Genomic DNA, 16441 nt, shown 5'->3' on the forward strand with positions numbered 1-16441 from the left:
ATACTTAAATATGTTTTTATAAAACAAAGTCAGTACAGTATGCATTTGCACCTCTTAGTCCAAATCGAACTGGACATCAGCATTTTGATACTTCAGACTCTATGTCGATGTTAAATTCTCTAAACTTGCATCAGTTTAAAGGACATTGTCGGGTGAATGTTGGCAAATTAACACGAAGCACGGAATTATGCATGGATATGTAAATCTTTATTCAAACGGAAGTGTACAATTATGCAGTGCGAAGTACATACATATTAAGGTTCAATTACAATGGCCAGATTCGCTAAGCTATGTTGCTACATATGCGGATTGTTAATGTAAAAATTAACAATTGAATGCAAAGTCCATGATATGCCCAGACGAGAACAAAGGATTTGTATGCTAGAGGGGAGTTATAAGGGGCTTAAAATCAGACCTCAAGACCATTTCGAGAGGGATTTCGCTGAGGATAGACGCGCAACTCCTCGCTCTGCAGATTATCCTTCTCCTGCGAGACCCAGCCTGGCGAGCCCGATTGCCTGGCGACTGGGAGAGTTCGTGGCGATCTCTTCAGACGGGTTACAGGGACATCGACACGCCGTGCATCAACAAGTAAGTGTCTTCGTTAGTGGATAAAACTGGTAGTCGCGTGTAGCCCGACTTACGAGACGTTAATGTGTGTCGGTTAGACGTTAGTGAGAGTTTGCCTTTTGGCGATTTGAGCCAGACATTCACGCAGCTTAGAGGGTGCCTTTAACTCTCAACAACACCGCGACTGTTACTCTGCTCTGAAGAATCAGTCACATGGAGCAGATAAACTCTCCACAGCGCCACGCACACACGGGCCAGAAGCCGTTCAATTGCTCTGTTTGTTTGAAGGCATTTTTATGGAAGTCATATCTTCAAAGGCACCAGAAAACACACACGGGCGAGAAGCCGTTCAATTGCACTGTTTGTTTGAAGGCATTTGCATGGAAGTCATCTCTTCACAGTCACCAGAAGACACACTCGGGCGAGAAGCCATTCAATTGCGCTGTGTGTGGGAAGGCATTTGCGGATAAATTAAATCTTAACACTCACCAGAAAACACACACGGGCGAGAAGCCATTCAAGTGCGCTGTTTGTGGGAAGGCATTTGCTCAGAAATCCAATCTTAACACTCACCAGAAAACACACACGGGCGAGAAGCAATTCAAATGCTCTCTTTGTGGGAAGGCATTTGCATGGAAGTCAGCTCTTCACAGGCACCAGAAAACGCACTCGTGTGAAAAGCCATTAAATTGCTCTACGAGGAAGAGGACATGTTCACAGTCATCACCCCGAAACAAGCATCAGAAAATCCGCAATGATAGGGAAGTGAAATCAAATAGTGAAATTCAAAGTGCTGCAATGAGTCCTGAAAAAAATGCATCTTTCGAACCGAGGCAGGCGGATCCTGAGAGATCGTTGAATGTAGCGGATATAATGAGTCCTGACGACAATTCATCTTTCGACCCCATGCAGTTGGATCCTGAGAGACGGCTAGATGTAGTGGATGTAATCAGCGCTAACGACAATTCCACTTTCGACCCCATGAAGTTGGATCCGGAGAGATGGCTGGATGTAGTGGAGTGGCTGAAGACTCAAACGTATTGAGTACATCTGTTAACTGTTGCCCTGTGTATATTCGTGTCTCTTAGATATATTTTTCAGTGATTTCCAGTACTCCGAGCTGGAGTGATGTTATGAATGCTCTATAATGTGTTCAGATGAACGTATTCCTTTTAAGTTCAAGAAGTGTTCACTTATTTCAGGATGACAACAATGTTATACTTCTATAGATGCGTTGCTTCGTCTGGTGGTTGTATCATCGGGACTGTTAAATGTGTGGTGTTTATGGTAGAAGGTGCCATGTCATCTTCTCACAGCTAATTGCGTGTTAAAGTTTATTCTAGACTTCGTCACGTTAAGGTGGTGCTTTGTAGTCCTATCGGACTACTTGTTGATGTGTTGTGAAGCGCAGTGGTTGTGTGGTGGTTCAATTTCTAATTTTACTCTCGTGGTTAAGTGGTTTTGTTGAGCTAAAGGTGGAGAAATACTGTGATCACAACTTTGCTCAATATTTTAATTTTTTTTTTATCAATGTTTAATAAGTAAAATAACTTAAAATAATAGGTTTCAGAGTGTGCGTGGATTGCACGTTCGTTGTTCTTGTGTTTAATGGCTTGGACTTCTGGCTTCAGTCGAAAAGGACGTTACGTGTTAGATTTTAAGAATATGTTTTAACTGTTGAAATTGGGAAATAATTTGCCCAGTTCCTTCCTGTTTGAGCAAGCGTATTAATAAAGATTTCGATACGAGTATTAACGTGAATTTTCTTGCAGATTAATAAAGAACTGACATGTTAAAGCTGACTAATCGTCCCTTATTGCTACAATGTTCATAGCGAACACGTGTGGAGGCGAGTTTCAGGTGAAGCATCTCCAGCACACAAGTTTACCCTCACCTGGCAGCATCGTGGCTGTCCGCTGATCACACTCATGACGTCACACTCATGACGTCACACGCACGAGCTGTAGGGGCGGGGCTCTGTCCGCTCAGTGGCGCTGTTTTCATTAATTTAGCACCACGAGCGGGGAGTCTCATCCCTGTAGTTCCCTGTTGTGGTGCCGCATTCATCACCACGTTGCCCTCAATTCTTTGTACGAAACACACACCCACACACGAGTGGACATAGCAGTGTATATACATAGACGAATGTGCATACACACCGCTTTGTACAAACAAACAGCTACACTACTGTTCTCCAAGTGTACTTACACAGCAGTGTAAATACACACACGCTTACAAGCGATACCATTTCGATTATCAATAAAAGTGTATGACAGCAATCGTAATAATTTTCGTGGATTAAATTAAACAAATCACCTTGATTGTTCTGACGCGCTCATATCAACACAAGTACTTCAATATTTTTATAAAACAAAGTCAGCACGGTATAAATTTGCACCTCAAAGTCCAAATCACAATTTTAATACTGCATTTCCCTGGTAACGCCTTTGAACTGGCATCAGTTTGCAGCAAATTGCAGGGTGAATATTAGCAAATTAACGCGAATTATGCGTTGAGATGAATATACGTATTCAGGATTAAGCTCAAAAGCCAGAATCCACAAGTAATGACTAATCCCCTATATGCATTTCCCATAAATATGCTAAATTCCTATTGATATGCAAACTCTTGGAACCTCCGAGTTCAACCAGTCTACACAACAGAGGCTCATTCCTAACAGCGTTATTCAGCCGCACCGAACCTCACAATAATAATATCCTCCCACCCTCAACCAGTATATATGCAAGGACTGTTTTCTTGAAATTTCTCTTACTTGATACAGCGATCGTGCTGTGACGGTTCCACCTGAAGTCGGAAGCTTGTGTTGCCTCCGAAACGTCGTGAGAATTATTTTATTATGTTTTATTTTTTTATTTTATTATTTCCCTTCTACGTGACTTTACCGAAAGAACCAAGAAGATAGAGAAGCTCTGTTGCTAGATATGCAGATTGTAATTTCAAAAATAACAATTGAATGTAAAGTTCATGAAATGCAACGTCGGTTGTTTAGTTACTGCAGCTACATATATACAGTAGGGTGGATAGAATAATAAATAGTGTAATATTACACTATGTATTATTATAATATTCTATTATTCTAGGGTATAGGGTGGTGTATAGTAATACAGTATATAATTTAATGTTGGGTTTGTCTATGGCAGCATATAGTACGGGGTAGACCTGTGTGCTGTAAGGGAAAAAAGTTTAGCTGGAAGCATATTATATTTTTTGCGACGTAGAATTGTTATGTATTACTTACTGTTAGTAGCTCAGCGTATTGGAGAGTATATTTAGTATACTGATGATACTATGAAGTTTATACTTTATTTTTTTACGTGGTTGTTTAGTTACTGCAGCTACATACTATTAACATTCCTTCCCTTTATTAATGCTACCCCTACCCCCTCCCTTTGATGATGCTAGTCCTGCATAATGCACGGGCATAAGTACAACTAATCACATACCTGCATTTCCCATAAATATGCCCATAAATATGCTAAATCCCTCTTGATATGCAAATTATTTTGTCAAGGCGACCTTCCCCCCCTTCCAACCCAGCTTAAATATACGCTCCAAGCATTGTGCTGTTTCATTCAGACGCTGTCTCCCCGACAGACCTGGTCTTCACCTGATGACGGCTGCTTGCGTTGTGGCCGAAACGTCGTGAGAATTATTTTATTATATTTTATTTTATTATTTTTTATTGTTTCCATTCGACGTGACTTTACCGAAAGAACCAAGAAGATGAATCCCTGCAGTCACGAAAGCTTTAAATCGAAATTTAACTGATCGTTCGTTATATCCTTTCTTTCAAAAAAACTCGGACGAGTAGACATAAACACACGAGTGTGCATATACAGGGGTGTACATACAGATATCCAACGCAGTGTACATAAACACACGAGTGTACATACAAAGCATTGTACATACACTAGGATTGCGTTCCACTGCGAACACGCACGTTTGTTCCTACATACAAATGCACACAAACGCATGTACATGCACACACGAGTGCTCGTCTTGTTGTAGTGTTTCCTATGTAATGGTTTATGGTATACGCAGAAGTACATTGGAACAATACATTTACTCAACGAGTTTTGATTAGGATGGTGCGGTTAAATAGCTATTCCAATCCATTGAGATTGCACATTCAGCAAATTATAATGCGACCACAATGCGATCATAATAATTATAGTGCAATTCTAATCCCGCACCCCCAGATCCGTCCCTAGTTTCGAAAATAAATATCTGCATACATATGCATACATCTGAGTATAGTTGGATTATAATGTAGGAGGACATAGAAGGAACCTAACTCGACTTATATGCATCTTCGGTGGATATGAGTCGAGTTAGATTCCTTCTATGTCCTCCTACATTATAATCCCACTATACTCGGATGAGCAACCACCACTCCTCGACTCCCGTTGATTGGGAGGTGAGCCCACGGTAGCCTGGCGCTTACAGCTTTCCACACCTTACGCCACGCTCCCACGTCCCCTTGATTCGTTTGTTTTTCTCTGAAGAAGAGCCCCCTGTTGTTTGGCATTCCCCTGCCACGAGTAAAGTTCTGTAAAAAGAATCCGCTACTTCATCCGCGGTGACGGACGGTAACGCTGTGGTGGATGTGAGCAATGTCCTGGGAGGGAAGGCTCGTAGCCACCACAGAGGCCCACGTTGTCTCTGGGCGTGTGCGAGGCGCTGGTAATCTCTCCATATTCAATGAAATTACCATAAAAACACGTCCAAAATATTAAACACATGCACTCGAGTTTAACACGTCGGATTTCGGGACCAATATCATCCATAATAGAGGTTTTGGGATTAGATCGCGGAAGTAAATGAATGTGTCGTTAAAATTATACATTAGATTACTTGTTGATGTGGTGTGATGCGCAGTGGTTTATGGTGGTTCAATTTCTAATTTTTCTCTCGTGGTTAAGTGGTTTTGTTGAGCTAAAGTTGGAGAAATACTGTGATCACAACTTTGCTCAATATTTTAAACATGTTCTTGAACTTTTTTTAATCAATGTTTAATAAGTAAAATAATTTAAAATAATAGGTTTCAGAGTGTGCGTGGATTGCACGTTCGTTGTTCTTGTATTTGATGGCTTGGACTTCTGGACGAATGGCTTCAGTCGAAAAGGACGTCAATGGGGAAATCGACGTTTACGTGTTAGATGTTAAGAATATGTTTTAACTGTTGAATTCATATTGGGAAATATTTGCCTAGTCCCTTCCTGTTTGAGCAAGCGTTTTAATAAAGATTTCAATACGAGTATTAACGTGAATTTTCTTGCAGATTAATAAAGACCTGAATTGTTTTTAAGATGACTGACGTTACGTTATTTCAACCATATCCTTCCTTAAAAAAACACGGACGAGTAGAAATACACACACAAGTGTGCTTATAAACACGACTGTCTACAGCGGTGTGCATTCACACACGAGTGTGCATGTGTTTCTACGAGTTTTAACTTTAATTTACTTGCAGAACAATAAATACCTGACATGTTAAAGATGACTAATCGTCCCTTATTGAAAAAGGGAAATAAAAAATATAATAAAAATAAAAAAAAAATATAAAAATTTTTTAATTGGTTTATTTTTATTAAATAATAAAATAAATAATTTGAAACAGAAAAAAATAACTTTACAAAATTATTTATTTTATTTTATTATTTCCCTTCTTCGTGACTTTACCGAAAGAACCAAGAAGGTTAATTTACTTGCAGAACAATAAAGACCTGACATATTAAAGATGACTAATCGTCCCTTATTGCTACAATGTTCATAGCGAACACGTGTGGAGGCGAGTTTCAGGTGAAGCATCTCCAGCACACAAGTTGACCCTCACCTGGCAGCATCGTGGCTGTCCGCTGATCACACTCATGACGTCACACTCATGACGTCACACGCACGAGCTGTAGGGGCGGGGCTCTGTCCGCTCAGTGGCGCTGTTTTCATTAATTTAGCACCACGAGCGGGGAGTCTCATCCCTGTAGTTCCCTGTTGAGGTGCCGCATTCATCACCACGTTGCCCCTCAATTATTTGTACGACACAATATGAAAATAAGTTGTGTGTTCCAATACACATACTTACACGAGTACACATACACACTCCCTTGTACACACACCCACACACGAGTTGACATACACAGTGCTGAAGAAAAATGAACGAATGTGCATCCACCCCGCTTTATACACACAAAGATTAAGATCCCCCGTATAGTCTTAACAGACGGTATGGGCAAGTGCTGTTAGCGAGCACCTATGAAGGCCGCAACGGTACACGAGGGGGTGGGTGGCCAGCACCACGCCCGACCGCCTTTGTCTCCCCAGTGGCAATGTTTACACACCGCACCAGGTACTCATTTGAGGCTGAGTCTACCTAGGGGAGGCCCGGGACCGGTTCAGATAATCGTCACTGGTGTTGGCCGTGAGCGGGAATCGAACCCGTGTCGCCGGGTTCATAGCTCAGCGCGCTAACCGCTACACTACCGCTCCCCACATATACACTCCCTTGTACACACACCCACACACGAGTGGACATACACAGTGCTGGAGGAAAATGCACGAATGTGCATACACAAGGCTTTGTACATAAACACACGGGTGCACATGCATACACGAGTGCGTACACCCATTTGTGCATCTATACATACAACACATATGTATAGATGCACAAATGAGTGTAAATGCATCGGGGTGTAGATACATGCACAGTGTAATTGCACACAGCAATATACATAAACACATGTGCACGTATACAGCAGTGTGCATGCTCAGGGATTGCGTTCCAATACACACACAAATGTGCGAACACGCACTATTGTACATACATACACACGTGTACAGACCCACACGTGTCCATGAACGAGTGTAAACACACACACGAGTGCACATGCACACGAATGTACACACACAGCAGTACGCACCCATGTACATACACATGGCTACAATTCCCTGTTGTGATGCCGCATCCATTAACACGTTGCCCCTCAATTCTTTGTACGACACAATATTATAACAATAATACACGAGTACACATATACACTCCCATGTACACACACCCACACACGAGTGGACTTACACAGAGGTGTAGATACATACACGAATGTGCATACACACCGCTTTGTACATACACACACGGGTGCACATGCATACACGAGTGTGCATACACACACGAGTATACATACACAGCAGTGTACGTACACAGGGATTGCGTTTGACATCACAAATAAATGGGCGAACAAATGATTGTACATACCTTTACACACACATACACGCAGGTACATAGCCACATGAACAAGTGTAACTATACACACGAGTGGACATACACAGCAGTACAGATCCATGTGCATACACACAGTAGCAGACTAGGGTAGCGGGGTTTTGTGATTATTTTCACAGGTTTACCTGACGATACAATCTTAGATGCCCCACAACACTGAAGTACGTTATACTTTTGAAAAAATACGCATTCAATTCTAATTCCCTCTGTTTCCACTCCAAACTATTGGAATTATTAATATTATTTAAAATAGTGGCCCCATGTTTAATGAGTGTAGTGAAGACATTAGTTTCGTTTATTTCATTCTATTTGTTTGCATTTGCTACGCACACTGGTTGAGATTATTTTTCCCATTTATGAAATCAAACTAGAATCATTTGCATTTTCTTCATAAACTTCCTTGCATTCAATTTTTATTCTCGGATGTAACGCTCCTCATATCTAAAAGACCTAATTTCATGTGGCCATTGTGCTTAAGCCTCAATAGTAATGTGCATTTCACTGCATCATTGTTCGCGTGCGTTTGAATACGGATAGGCATCTCCTTGCATAATAATGTGCATGTTGTTAGTTTGCACATTTACAATGGCCTGTAAATTGCTATCAATGTGTAGGGGTGTTAGAGAGAGAGCCCGTTATGCATGGCAGCTTATGGCAAACAAACACAGTGGGCGGGGCTACGAGAGTGCACGGGGAGGTGCTCTCTACGACGTCCGCGCCAGGCACCCGGGGGGGCCCCACCCCTCAGCGGGGGGCTGGGTATAAAAGGGGATGTATCGGAGGGCTCGGGGTTCTTGTTAAGCTAACCAGTGAAGACTGAAGACGTCTTAGCTAGAGCCCTGGACTCCCCTGGTTCGCCGTCCTTATCAGGGCCGAACAGGACCGAGCCAGCGGCGTGGTCCCGAGATCCAGAGCCGGTGCTCTTGTCAGCGCTGGTCTGGGACTCAGGGTACCGGGCCCGACTTACCAGTGTCGGGCCAGATAGCCTCCCCTAGCCCGTTAGAGGAGGACTAGGAGGCAGGCTAGGAAGTAGCTAGCGCGTGTATCCCCAGCTAGCCGGGTGAGGGGGCCGACACCCCCTCTAGTGTTGTATGCCACAACTGTGCTGTGTGAATAAACCCGTGTGCCTCCAACTCCGGCGTCCAAGAGTCGTGAACTCTATTACATCTGTATCGGCCTTAGCTGTGAAATACCGTCTAAGATATCACAATGTTGATCGAGATATACTTTAACTAAGAGGTGCATGCTTCATAGCGTGTTGATGTGGTTTTATGAATATGTTTAAGGACACTTGCTGATCAGCGTGTGTCTCGACAACGAAGGTGAATTGTTATATTCGATCAATTAAAATCGTTACAATTGCCGTGGATACCCATCTGGATGGTATAGTTTGTAAGCGTTGTTTATTATATTGAAACGCAGCCATTATCACATTTCAGTCTATAGCAGAAAGTCTCGTGTGTATTTAGACCTTTGTGTATTACAGTGCTGTGTGTGCGAATGTGTTGAAACATTTTCCACGTGTTTTCACGGTAAGTGCATTGAATGTGGAGGGGTAACCAGCGCCTCGCAACAGTCCGGAGACCTCGAGGGCCGCTGTGATCGCTATGAGCATTCCTTCCGGGACATTGCTCACAGTTACCACAGCTTTTTAGTCCGCCGATGCGGTAGGGGGTTGTTTTTACAGAACTTGACTCGTGGAAGGGGAATGCCAAACAACAGGGAGAGTGGCTCTTCTTCTTGATTCTTTCGGTAAAGTCACGTAGAAGGGAAGTAATAATATAATTAAAATAAAACATAATAAAATAATTCTCACGACGTTTCGGCTACAACGCAAGCAGCCTTCTTCAGGTGAAGAATGAAACACTGCCAAGCTTGGAGCGTATATATAATCTGGGTTGGAGGTGGAAGAAGAGCGCCTTGACAAAATAATTTGCATATCAAGAGGAATTTAGCATATTTATGGAAAATGCGTAGGCGGTGGGCTGGGGGTTTCAAAGTCATATTATGCCCGTGCATTATTCAGGATTAGCAGCATCAAAGGGAGGGGATAGCATTAACAAAGGGAGGGAATGTTAATAGTATGTAGAAGCATGAGACCCGCAGTGGAGCAAACAATGCATTCCCTGTGGAGAACACAAGATACACAGTCAATGCCAGTGAGTGGACTGCGGTCTGAAAGTCACCGTAAACGTGAACAACAATCAGTTAAGATCCGAAATGGTTTATTACGTCCTGGCGGTGAGCTGTGAGAAGCTGTATGCCCCAGGCGAGGAGTGGTGGTTGCTCATGCCTACGCCGAAGGTGAACATCAGTGCAGGGATGCAGGCAAGACCGATTAGTCATATGCCTTTCGTAATATCCCGTATTATAATCACACTGTGCTCGAATGAATACATTGTGTATGTATCTATATGCGAACTGCGGGCTGCGGGCTGCGGGATTTGAATGGCATTATAATTACTAGTATCACATTGTGGTCGATTTAGAATCACACTATTCACTACTGGATCTGCCCTCTCAATGGATTCATATATATACACAGTATGATTATTTGACGTTTACGTATTGATCTTTTAACTGTTGAATTTCTGAAAGCTTCCTGCTGTAAGTAGCAGCTCGGCAGTACTGTGGGGTTAGAGCGGGGATATAAACGCGGCGCTTTTGGTTCGTGACCACTTTTCCAGGCTCCACTTTATCGCCACCACTATTTTATTTTTTATCAGCCAAAACTTCAGGCATGAGTAGTACTAATCACATACCTGCATTTCCCATATCCCCTCCCTTTGATGCTGCTAATCCTGCATAATGCACGGGCATAAGTAGTACTAATCACATACCTGCATTTCCCATAAATATGCTAAATTCCTCTTGATATGCATATTCATTTGTCAAGGCGCCCTTTCCCCCCCCTTCCAACCCAGCTTATATAAATGCTCCAAGCACGTGTGCTGTTTCATTCAGACGTTGTCGCCTCGACAGACCTGGTTATCACCTGAGGACAGCTACTTGCGTTGTGGCCGAAACGTCGTGAGAATTGTTTTATTATGCTTTGTTTTTATTATTTTATTACTTCCCTTCTACGTGACTTTACCTATAGAACCAAGAAGAAGAAAAAACTTCAGGCATTTCAAGAGGGTGTGGTTTGTTTTGAATAGTTTAGATCACCCACCCTGCGTGTCTCTGGGACCACCCGATACGCTCGCGATCCACCGCAGGATGACCCCTTCATCCCGACATTCACACCTGAGCCTCCGCGTTCCCGAACACTCGCACACACTGAAGGCACTTGTCGCCTTACATGGCGTCTGCCACCGACTGTTGGGCCACATTCCCTGGTGTTGGCCGTGAGCTTGAATTTAACGTGACCGAGAATTGAGCTGGGCGCTAACCACTACACTACCTCTACACACACGCGAGTGTGCATGCACAGCAATATTAACGTAATCATTTTTTTTGCAGATGAATAAAAATCGGATTTTTTAAAGTTATCTGAGCGTTCGTTAACTGTACAATGCTTACAACAAACACGTGCACACACACACAGGAGTCAAAGTCAAGTGTACTTACACAGCAGTGTAAATACACACACGCTTACAAGCGATACCATTTCGATTATCATTAAAAGTGTATGACAAAAATACTTCAGTCTGCATTTCCCTGGTAACGCCTTTGAACTGGCAGCAGTTTGCAGCACATTGCAGGGTGAATATTAGCAAATTAACGCGAATTTTGCGGTGACATGAATATACGTATTCAGGATTAAGCTTAATAGCCAGATTACAGAAGCTAATAGCTAGATATGCAGATTGTAAATTCAAAAAATAACAATTGAATGTAAAGTTCATGAAATGCAACGTCGGAGAACTTCATCTTTCATCAATGCAACATCATTCCAAACGACCCCACCATTCGTGTGCTGGTGTCATTGACCCAATTCGATTGATACCTGTGACTTACAGCTTTCCACACCTTACACCACGCTCCCACGCCCCTTCATTCGTTTTTTGTTTATCAGAAGGAGGCACTCCCTGTTGTTTATCAATCCCCTGCCAGGAGTAAAGTTTTGAAAAAACAACCCCCTTCCTTCATTGACGGTGTCGGACGGTGACGCTGTGTTGGATGTGAGCAATGTCCCGGAGGGAAGGCTCGTAGCCACCACAGTGGCCCACGAGGTCTTTGGACGGGTGCGAGGGGCTGGTAACCCCTCAATAGTCAATGGAATAACCATATAACACGTCCAAAATATTAAACACGTGCAAAATATTGAACATTAACAAAATATTGAACACATTCACACTGGTGTATATACACACCGAAGGTCGTATGTTACAGACTATAAGGTGACGATTGTTTTTTTGCGTTACTTTATTATAAACCACGCTTACAAGCTAAACCATTCAGATGATTATTCAAAGTTTACGACAGAAATTATAACAAAACACACTCGTTTGCTAAAAGCACCATGCTCAACACGAGTGTCCTTAAATATGTTTAATAAACAGGTTCAGAACAGTATTCTCTCCGGGGGGGGAACCATGTGGTGTGTGTGTGACGTGTATCACGGGGTGTGTGGGTGTGTGCCTGGGATGTGTCACGGGGTGGGTGGGTAGTCTGGTGATAGTGGTCATGGTTGGCAGCGATCCACGACCACAACAACCACCCCTACTGTGTGGTGGACATGCCACCACAAAGCAGCACGCGGCGGAGGAGTGAGGTGATCGCTCTCGCCACGCGAGCAAGGCCCCCTCGCTTCCTCTTCTTTCCCTGCATCACCACCTCCACCACCTGCACCTCCTCCGCCTCCTCCTTTGTCTCGTCCTCCATCTCTTCCGTCGTGAGAATTATTTTATTATGTTTTATTTTTATTATTTTATTACTTCCCTTCTACGTGACTTTACCGAAAGAACCATGAAGATGAATCCCTGCAGTTTAGAGGACATTGTCGGGTGAATATTAGAAAATTCACAGGAAGCACGGAATTATGCATGGAGATGTATGTAATTATTCAAACAGAAGTGTACAATTACGCAGTAGGATGTACATACGTATTAAGGTTAAATTACAATGGCCAGATTCGCTAAGCTATGTTGCTACATATGCGAATTGTTAATGTAAAATTAACAATTGAATGCAAAGTCCATGATATGCCAAGTCGAGAACAAAGGATTTGGATGCTAGAGGGGAGTTATAAGGGGCTTAAATTTAGGCCTCACGACCATTTCGAGAGGGATTTCACTGAGGATAGACGCGCAACTCCTCGCTCTGCAGATTATCCTTCTCCTGCGAGACCCAGCCTGGCGAGCACGATTGCCTGGCGACTGGGAGAGTTCGTGGCGATCTCTTCAGACGGGTAACAGGGACATCGACACGCCGTGCATCAACAAGTAAGTGTCTTCGTTAGTGGATAACACTGGTAGTCGCGTGTAGCCCGACTTACGAGACGTTACTGTGTCTCGGTTGGACGTTAGTGAGAGTTTGCTTCTTGGCGATTTGAGGCAGACATCCACGCAGCTTAGAGGGTGCCTTTAACGCTAAACAACACCCGCGACTGTTACTCTGCTCTGAAGAATCAGTCACATGGAGCAGATACTCTCTCCACATCGCCACGCACACACGGGCGAGAAGCCGTTCAATTGCTCTGTGTGTGGGAAGGCATTTTTACAGAAATCACATCTTAACACTCACCAGAAGACACACACAGGCGAGAAGCCATTCAAATGCTCTGTTTGTGGGAAGGCATTTTTACTTAAATCAAATCTTAACACTCACCAGAAAACACACTCGGGCGAGAAGCCATTCAAGTGCTCTGTTTGTTTGAAGGCATTTGCAAGGAAAGCAATTCTTCACAGTCATCAGAAGACACACACCGGCGAGAAGCCATTCAAGTGCTCTATTTGTGGTAAAACATTTTCACAGAAATCACATCTTCACAGTCACCAGAAAACACACTCGGGCGAGAAGCCATTCAAGTGCTCTGTGTGTGGGAAGTCATTTGCATGGAAGTCAGATCTTCACAGGCACCAGAAAACACACACGGGCGAGAAGCAGTTCAATTGCTCTGCATGTGGGAAGGAATTTGCATGGAAGTCATCTCTTCACAGGCACCAGAAAACACACTCGGGTGAAAAGCGAATCAATTGCTCTACGAGGGAGAGGACATGTTCACGGTCATCACCCCGAAACAAGCATCAGAAGATCCGCAATGATAGGGAAGTGAAATCTAAAGGTGTAATGCAAAGTGCTGCAATGAGTCCTGAAAAAAATGCATCTTTCGAACCTATACAGGCGGATCCTGAGAGATCGTTGAATGTAGCGGATTTAACGAGTCCTGACGACAATTCATCTTTCGACCCCATGCAGTTGGATCCTGAGAGATGGCTAGATGTAGTGGATCTAATCAGCGCTGAAGACAATTCCACTTTCGACCCCATGCAGTTGGATACTCAAAAATGGCTGCTGGAGTGGCTGGAAAATCAAAGTTTTGAGCACTTATTTTAGCTGTTGAAGTCCTGGAACGTGCATGTCTGTATCTCTGTAAGATTAATTAATAACGTACAATTTATTAAATCAGAAATTTACAGCAATACTCCAAGCTAGTGTGATCATTTGAACAAATATGTTTGATTGCTCTGTGTGTTTGAAGCATTTTCACGGTTAGAATAAAGGCTGAATTCGAAAGTGATGTAATGAGTTCTAAAGGAAATTCCACTTTCGACCCCATGCAGTTGGATCCTGAGAGATGGCTGGATGTAGTGGAGTGGCTGGAGACTCAAACGTATTGAGTACATCTGTTAACTGTTGCCCTGTGTATATTCGTGTCTCTTAGATAATTTTTTCAGCGATTTCCATTACTCCGAGCTAGAGTGATGTTGTGAATGCTCTATAATGTGTTCAGATAAAAGTCTTCCTTGTAAGTTCCAGAAGTGTTTACTTATTTCAGAATGACAACAATGTTATACTTCTATAGATGCCTTGCTTCGTCTGGTGGTTGTATCATCGGGACTGGTAAATGTGTGGTGTTTATGGTAGAAGGTGCCATGTCATCTTCTCACAGCTAATTGCGTGTTAAAGTTTATTCTAGACTTCGTCACGTTAAGGTGGTGCTTTGTAGTCCTATCGGACTACTTGTTGATGTGTTGTGAAGCGCAGTGGTTGTGTGGTGGTTCAATTTCTAATTTTTCTCTCGTGGTTAAGTGCTTTTGTTGAGCTAAAGTTGGAGAAATACTGTGATCACAACTTTGCTCAATTTTTTATTTTTTTTATCAATGTTTAATAAGTAAAATAACTTAAAATTATAGGTTTCAGAGTGTGCGTGGATTGCACGTTCGTTGTTCTTGTGTTTGATGGCTTGGACTTCTGGACGAATGGCTTCAGTCGAAAAGGACGTCAATGGGGAAATCGACGTTCACGTGTTAGATTTTAAGAATATGTTTTAACTGTTTAATTCCTATTGGGAAATCATTTGCCTAGGTCCTTCCTGTTTGAGCATGCGTATTAATACAGATTTCGATACGAGTATTAACGTGAATTTTCTTGCAGATTAATAAAGACCTGAATTGTTTTTAAAGATGACTGATCGTACGTTATTTCAACCATATCCTTCCTTTAAAAAAACACGGACGAGTAGACATACACAAGTGTGCTTATAAACACGACTGTCTATACAGCGGTGTGCATTCACACACGAGTGTGCATGTGTTTCTACGCGTTTTAACTTTCATTTTCTTGCAGAACAATAAAGACCTGACATGTTAAAGATGACTAATCGTCCCTTATTGAAGAAGGGAAATAATAAAATAATAAAAATAAAACTATAATTTTTTTATTAAATAATTTTATTATGTTTTATTTTAATTAAATAATAAAATATTACATTTTAAACATAATAAAATGACTTCATAAATTTATTTTATTATTTTAATATTTCCCTTCTACATGACTTTACCGAAAGAACCAAGAAGATGAAGAAGAAAATAAAAAGAATAACAAAATAATTGTATTATGTTTTATTTTAATTATTTTATTATTTCCCTTCTTCGTGACTTTACCGAAAGAACCAAGAAGGTTAATTTACTTGCAGAACAATAAAGACCTGACATGTTAAAGATGACTAATCGTCCCTTATTGCTACAATGTTCATAGCGAACACGTGTGGAGGCGAGTTTCAGGTGAAGCATCTCCAGCACACAAGTTTACCCTCACCTGGCAGCATCGTGGCTGTCCGCTGATCACACTCATGACGTCACACTCATGACGTCACACGCACGAGCTGTAGGGGCGGGGCTCTGTCCGCTCAGTGGCGCTGTTTTCATTAATTTAGCACCACGAGCGGGGAGTCTCATCCCTGTAGTTCCCTGTTGTGGTGCCGCATTCATCACCACGTTGCCCTCAATTCTTTGTACGAAACACACACCCACACACGAGTGGACATAGCAGTGTATATACATAGACGAATGTGCATACACACCGCTTTGTACAAACAAACAGCTACACTACTGTTCTCCAAGTGTACTTACACAGCAGTGTAAATACACACACGCTTACAAGCGATACCATTTCGATTATCAATAAAAG

General features: G+C 42.5%; 1 protein-coding gene and 1 pseudogene across 1 annotated transcript in view; one reads left to right on the forward strand and one right to left on the reverse strand.

The window, feature by feature from the left end:
• The window catches only part of LOC144738272 (uncharacterized), a 32085-nt gene extending 16479 nt beyond the window's left edge, over positions 1-15606 (forward strand). Inside the window, exons 4-7 of the mRNA XM_078621285.1 lie at positions 859-1212; positions 13454-13603; positions 13688-13988; positions 15599-15606. Coding sequence (XP_078477411.1) covers positions 859-1212; positions 13454-13603; positions 13688-13988; positions 15599-15606 — 813 coding nt within the window. The remainder of the gene's footprint in view (positions 1-858; positions 1213-13453; positions 13604-13687; positions 13989-15598) is intronic.
• LOC144738284 (uncharacterized) overlaps positions 1-16441 on the reverse strand; it is a 432396-nt pseudogene that overhangs the window by 92104 nt on the left and 323851 nt on the right.

The sequence above is a fragment of the Lampetra planeri genome, chromosome 81 (genome assembly GCF_965212315.1).
Source record: "Lampetra planeri chromosome 81, kcLamPlan1.2.h2, whole genome shotgun sequence".
In the NCBI taxonomy this organism is placed as follows: Eukaryota; Metazoa; Chordata; class Hyperoartia; order Petromyzontiformes; family Petromyzontidae; genus Lampetra; species Lampetra planeri.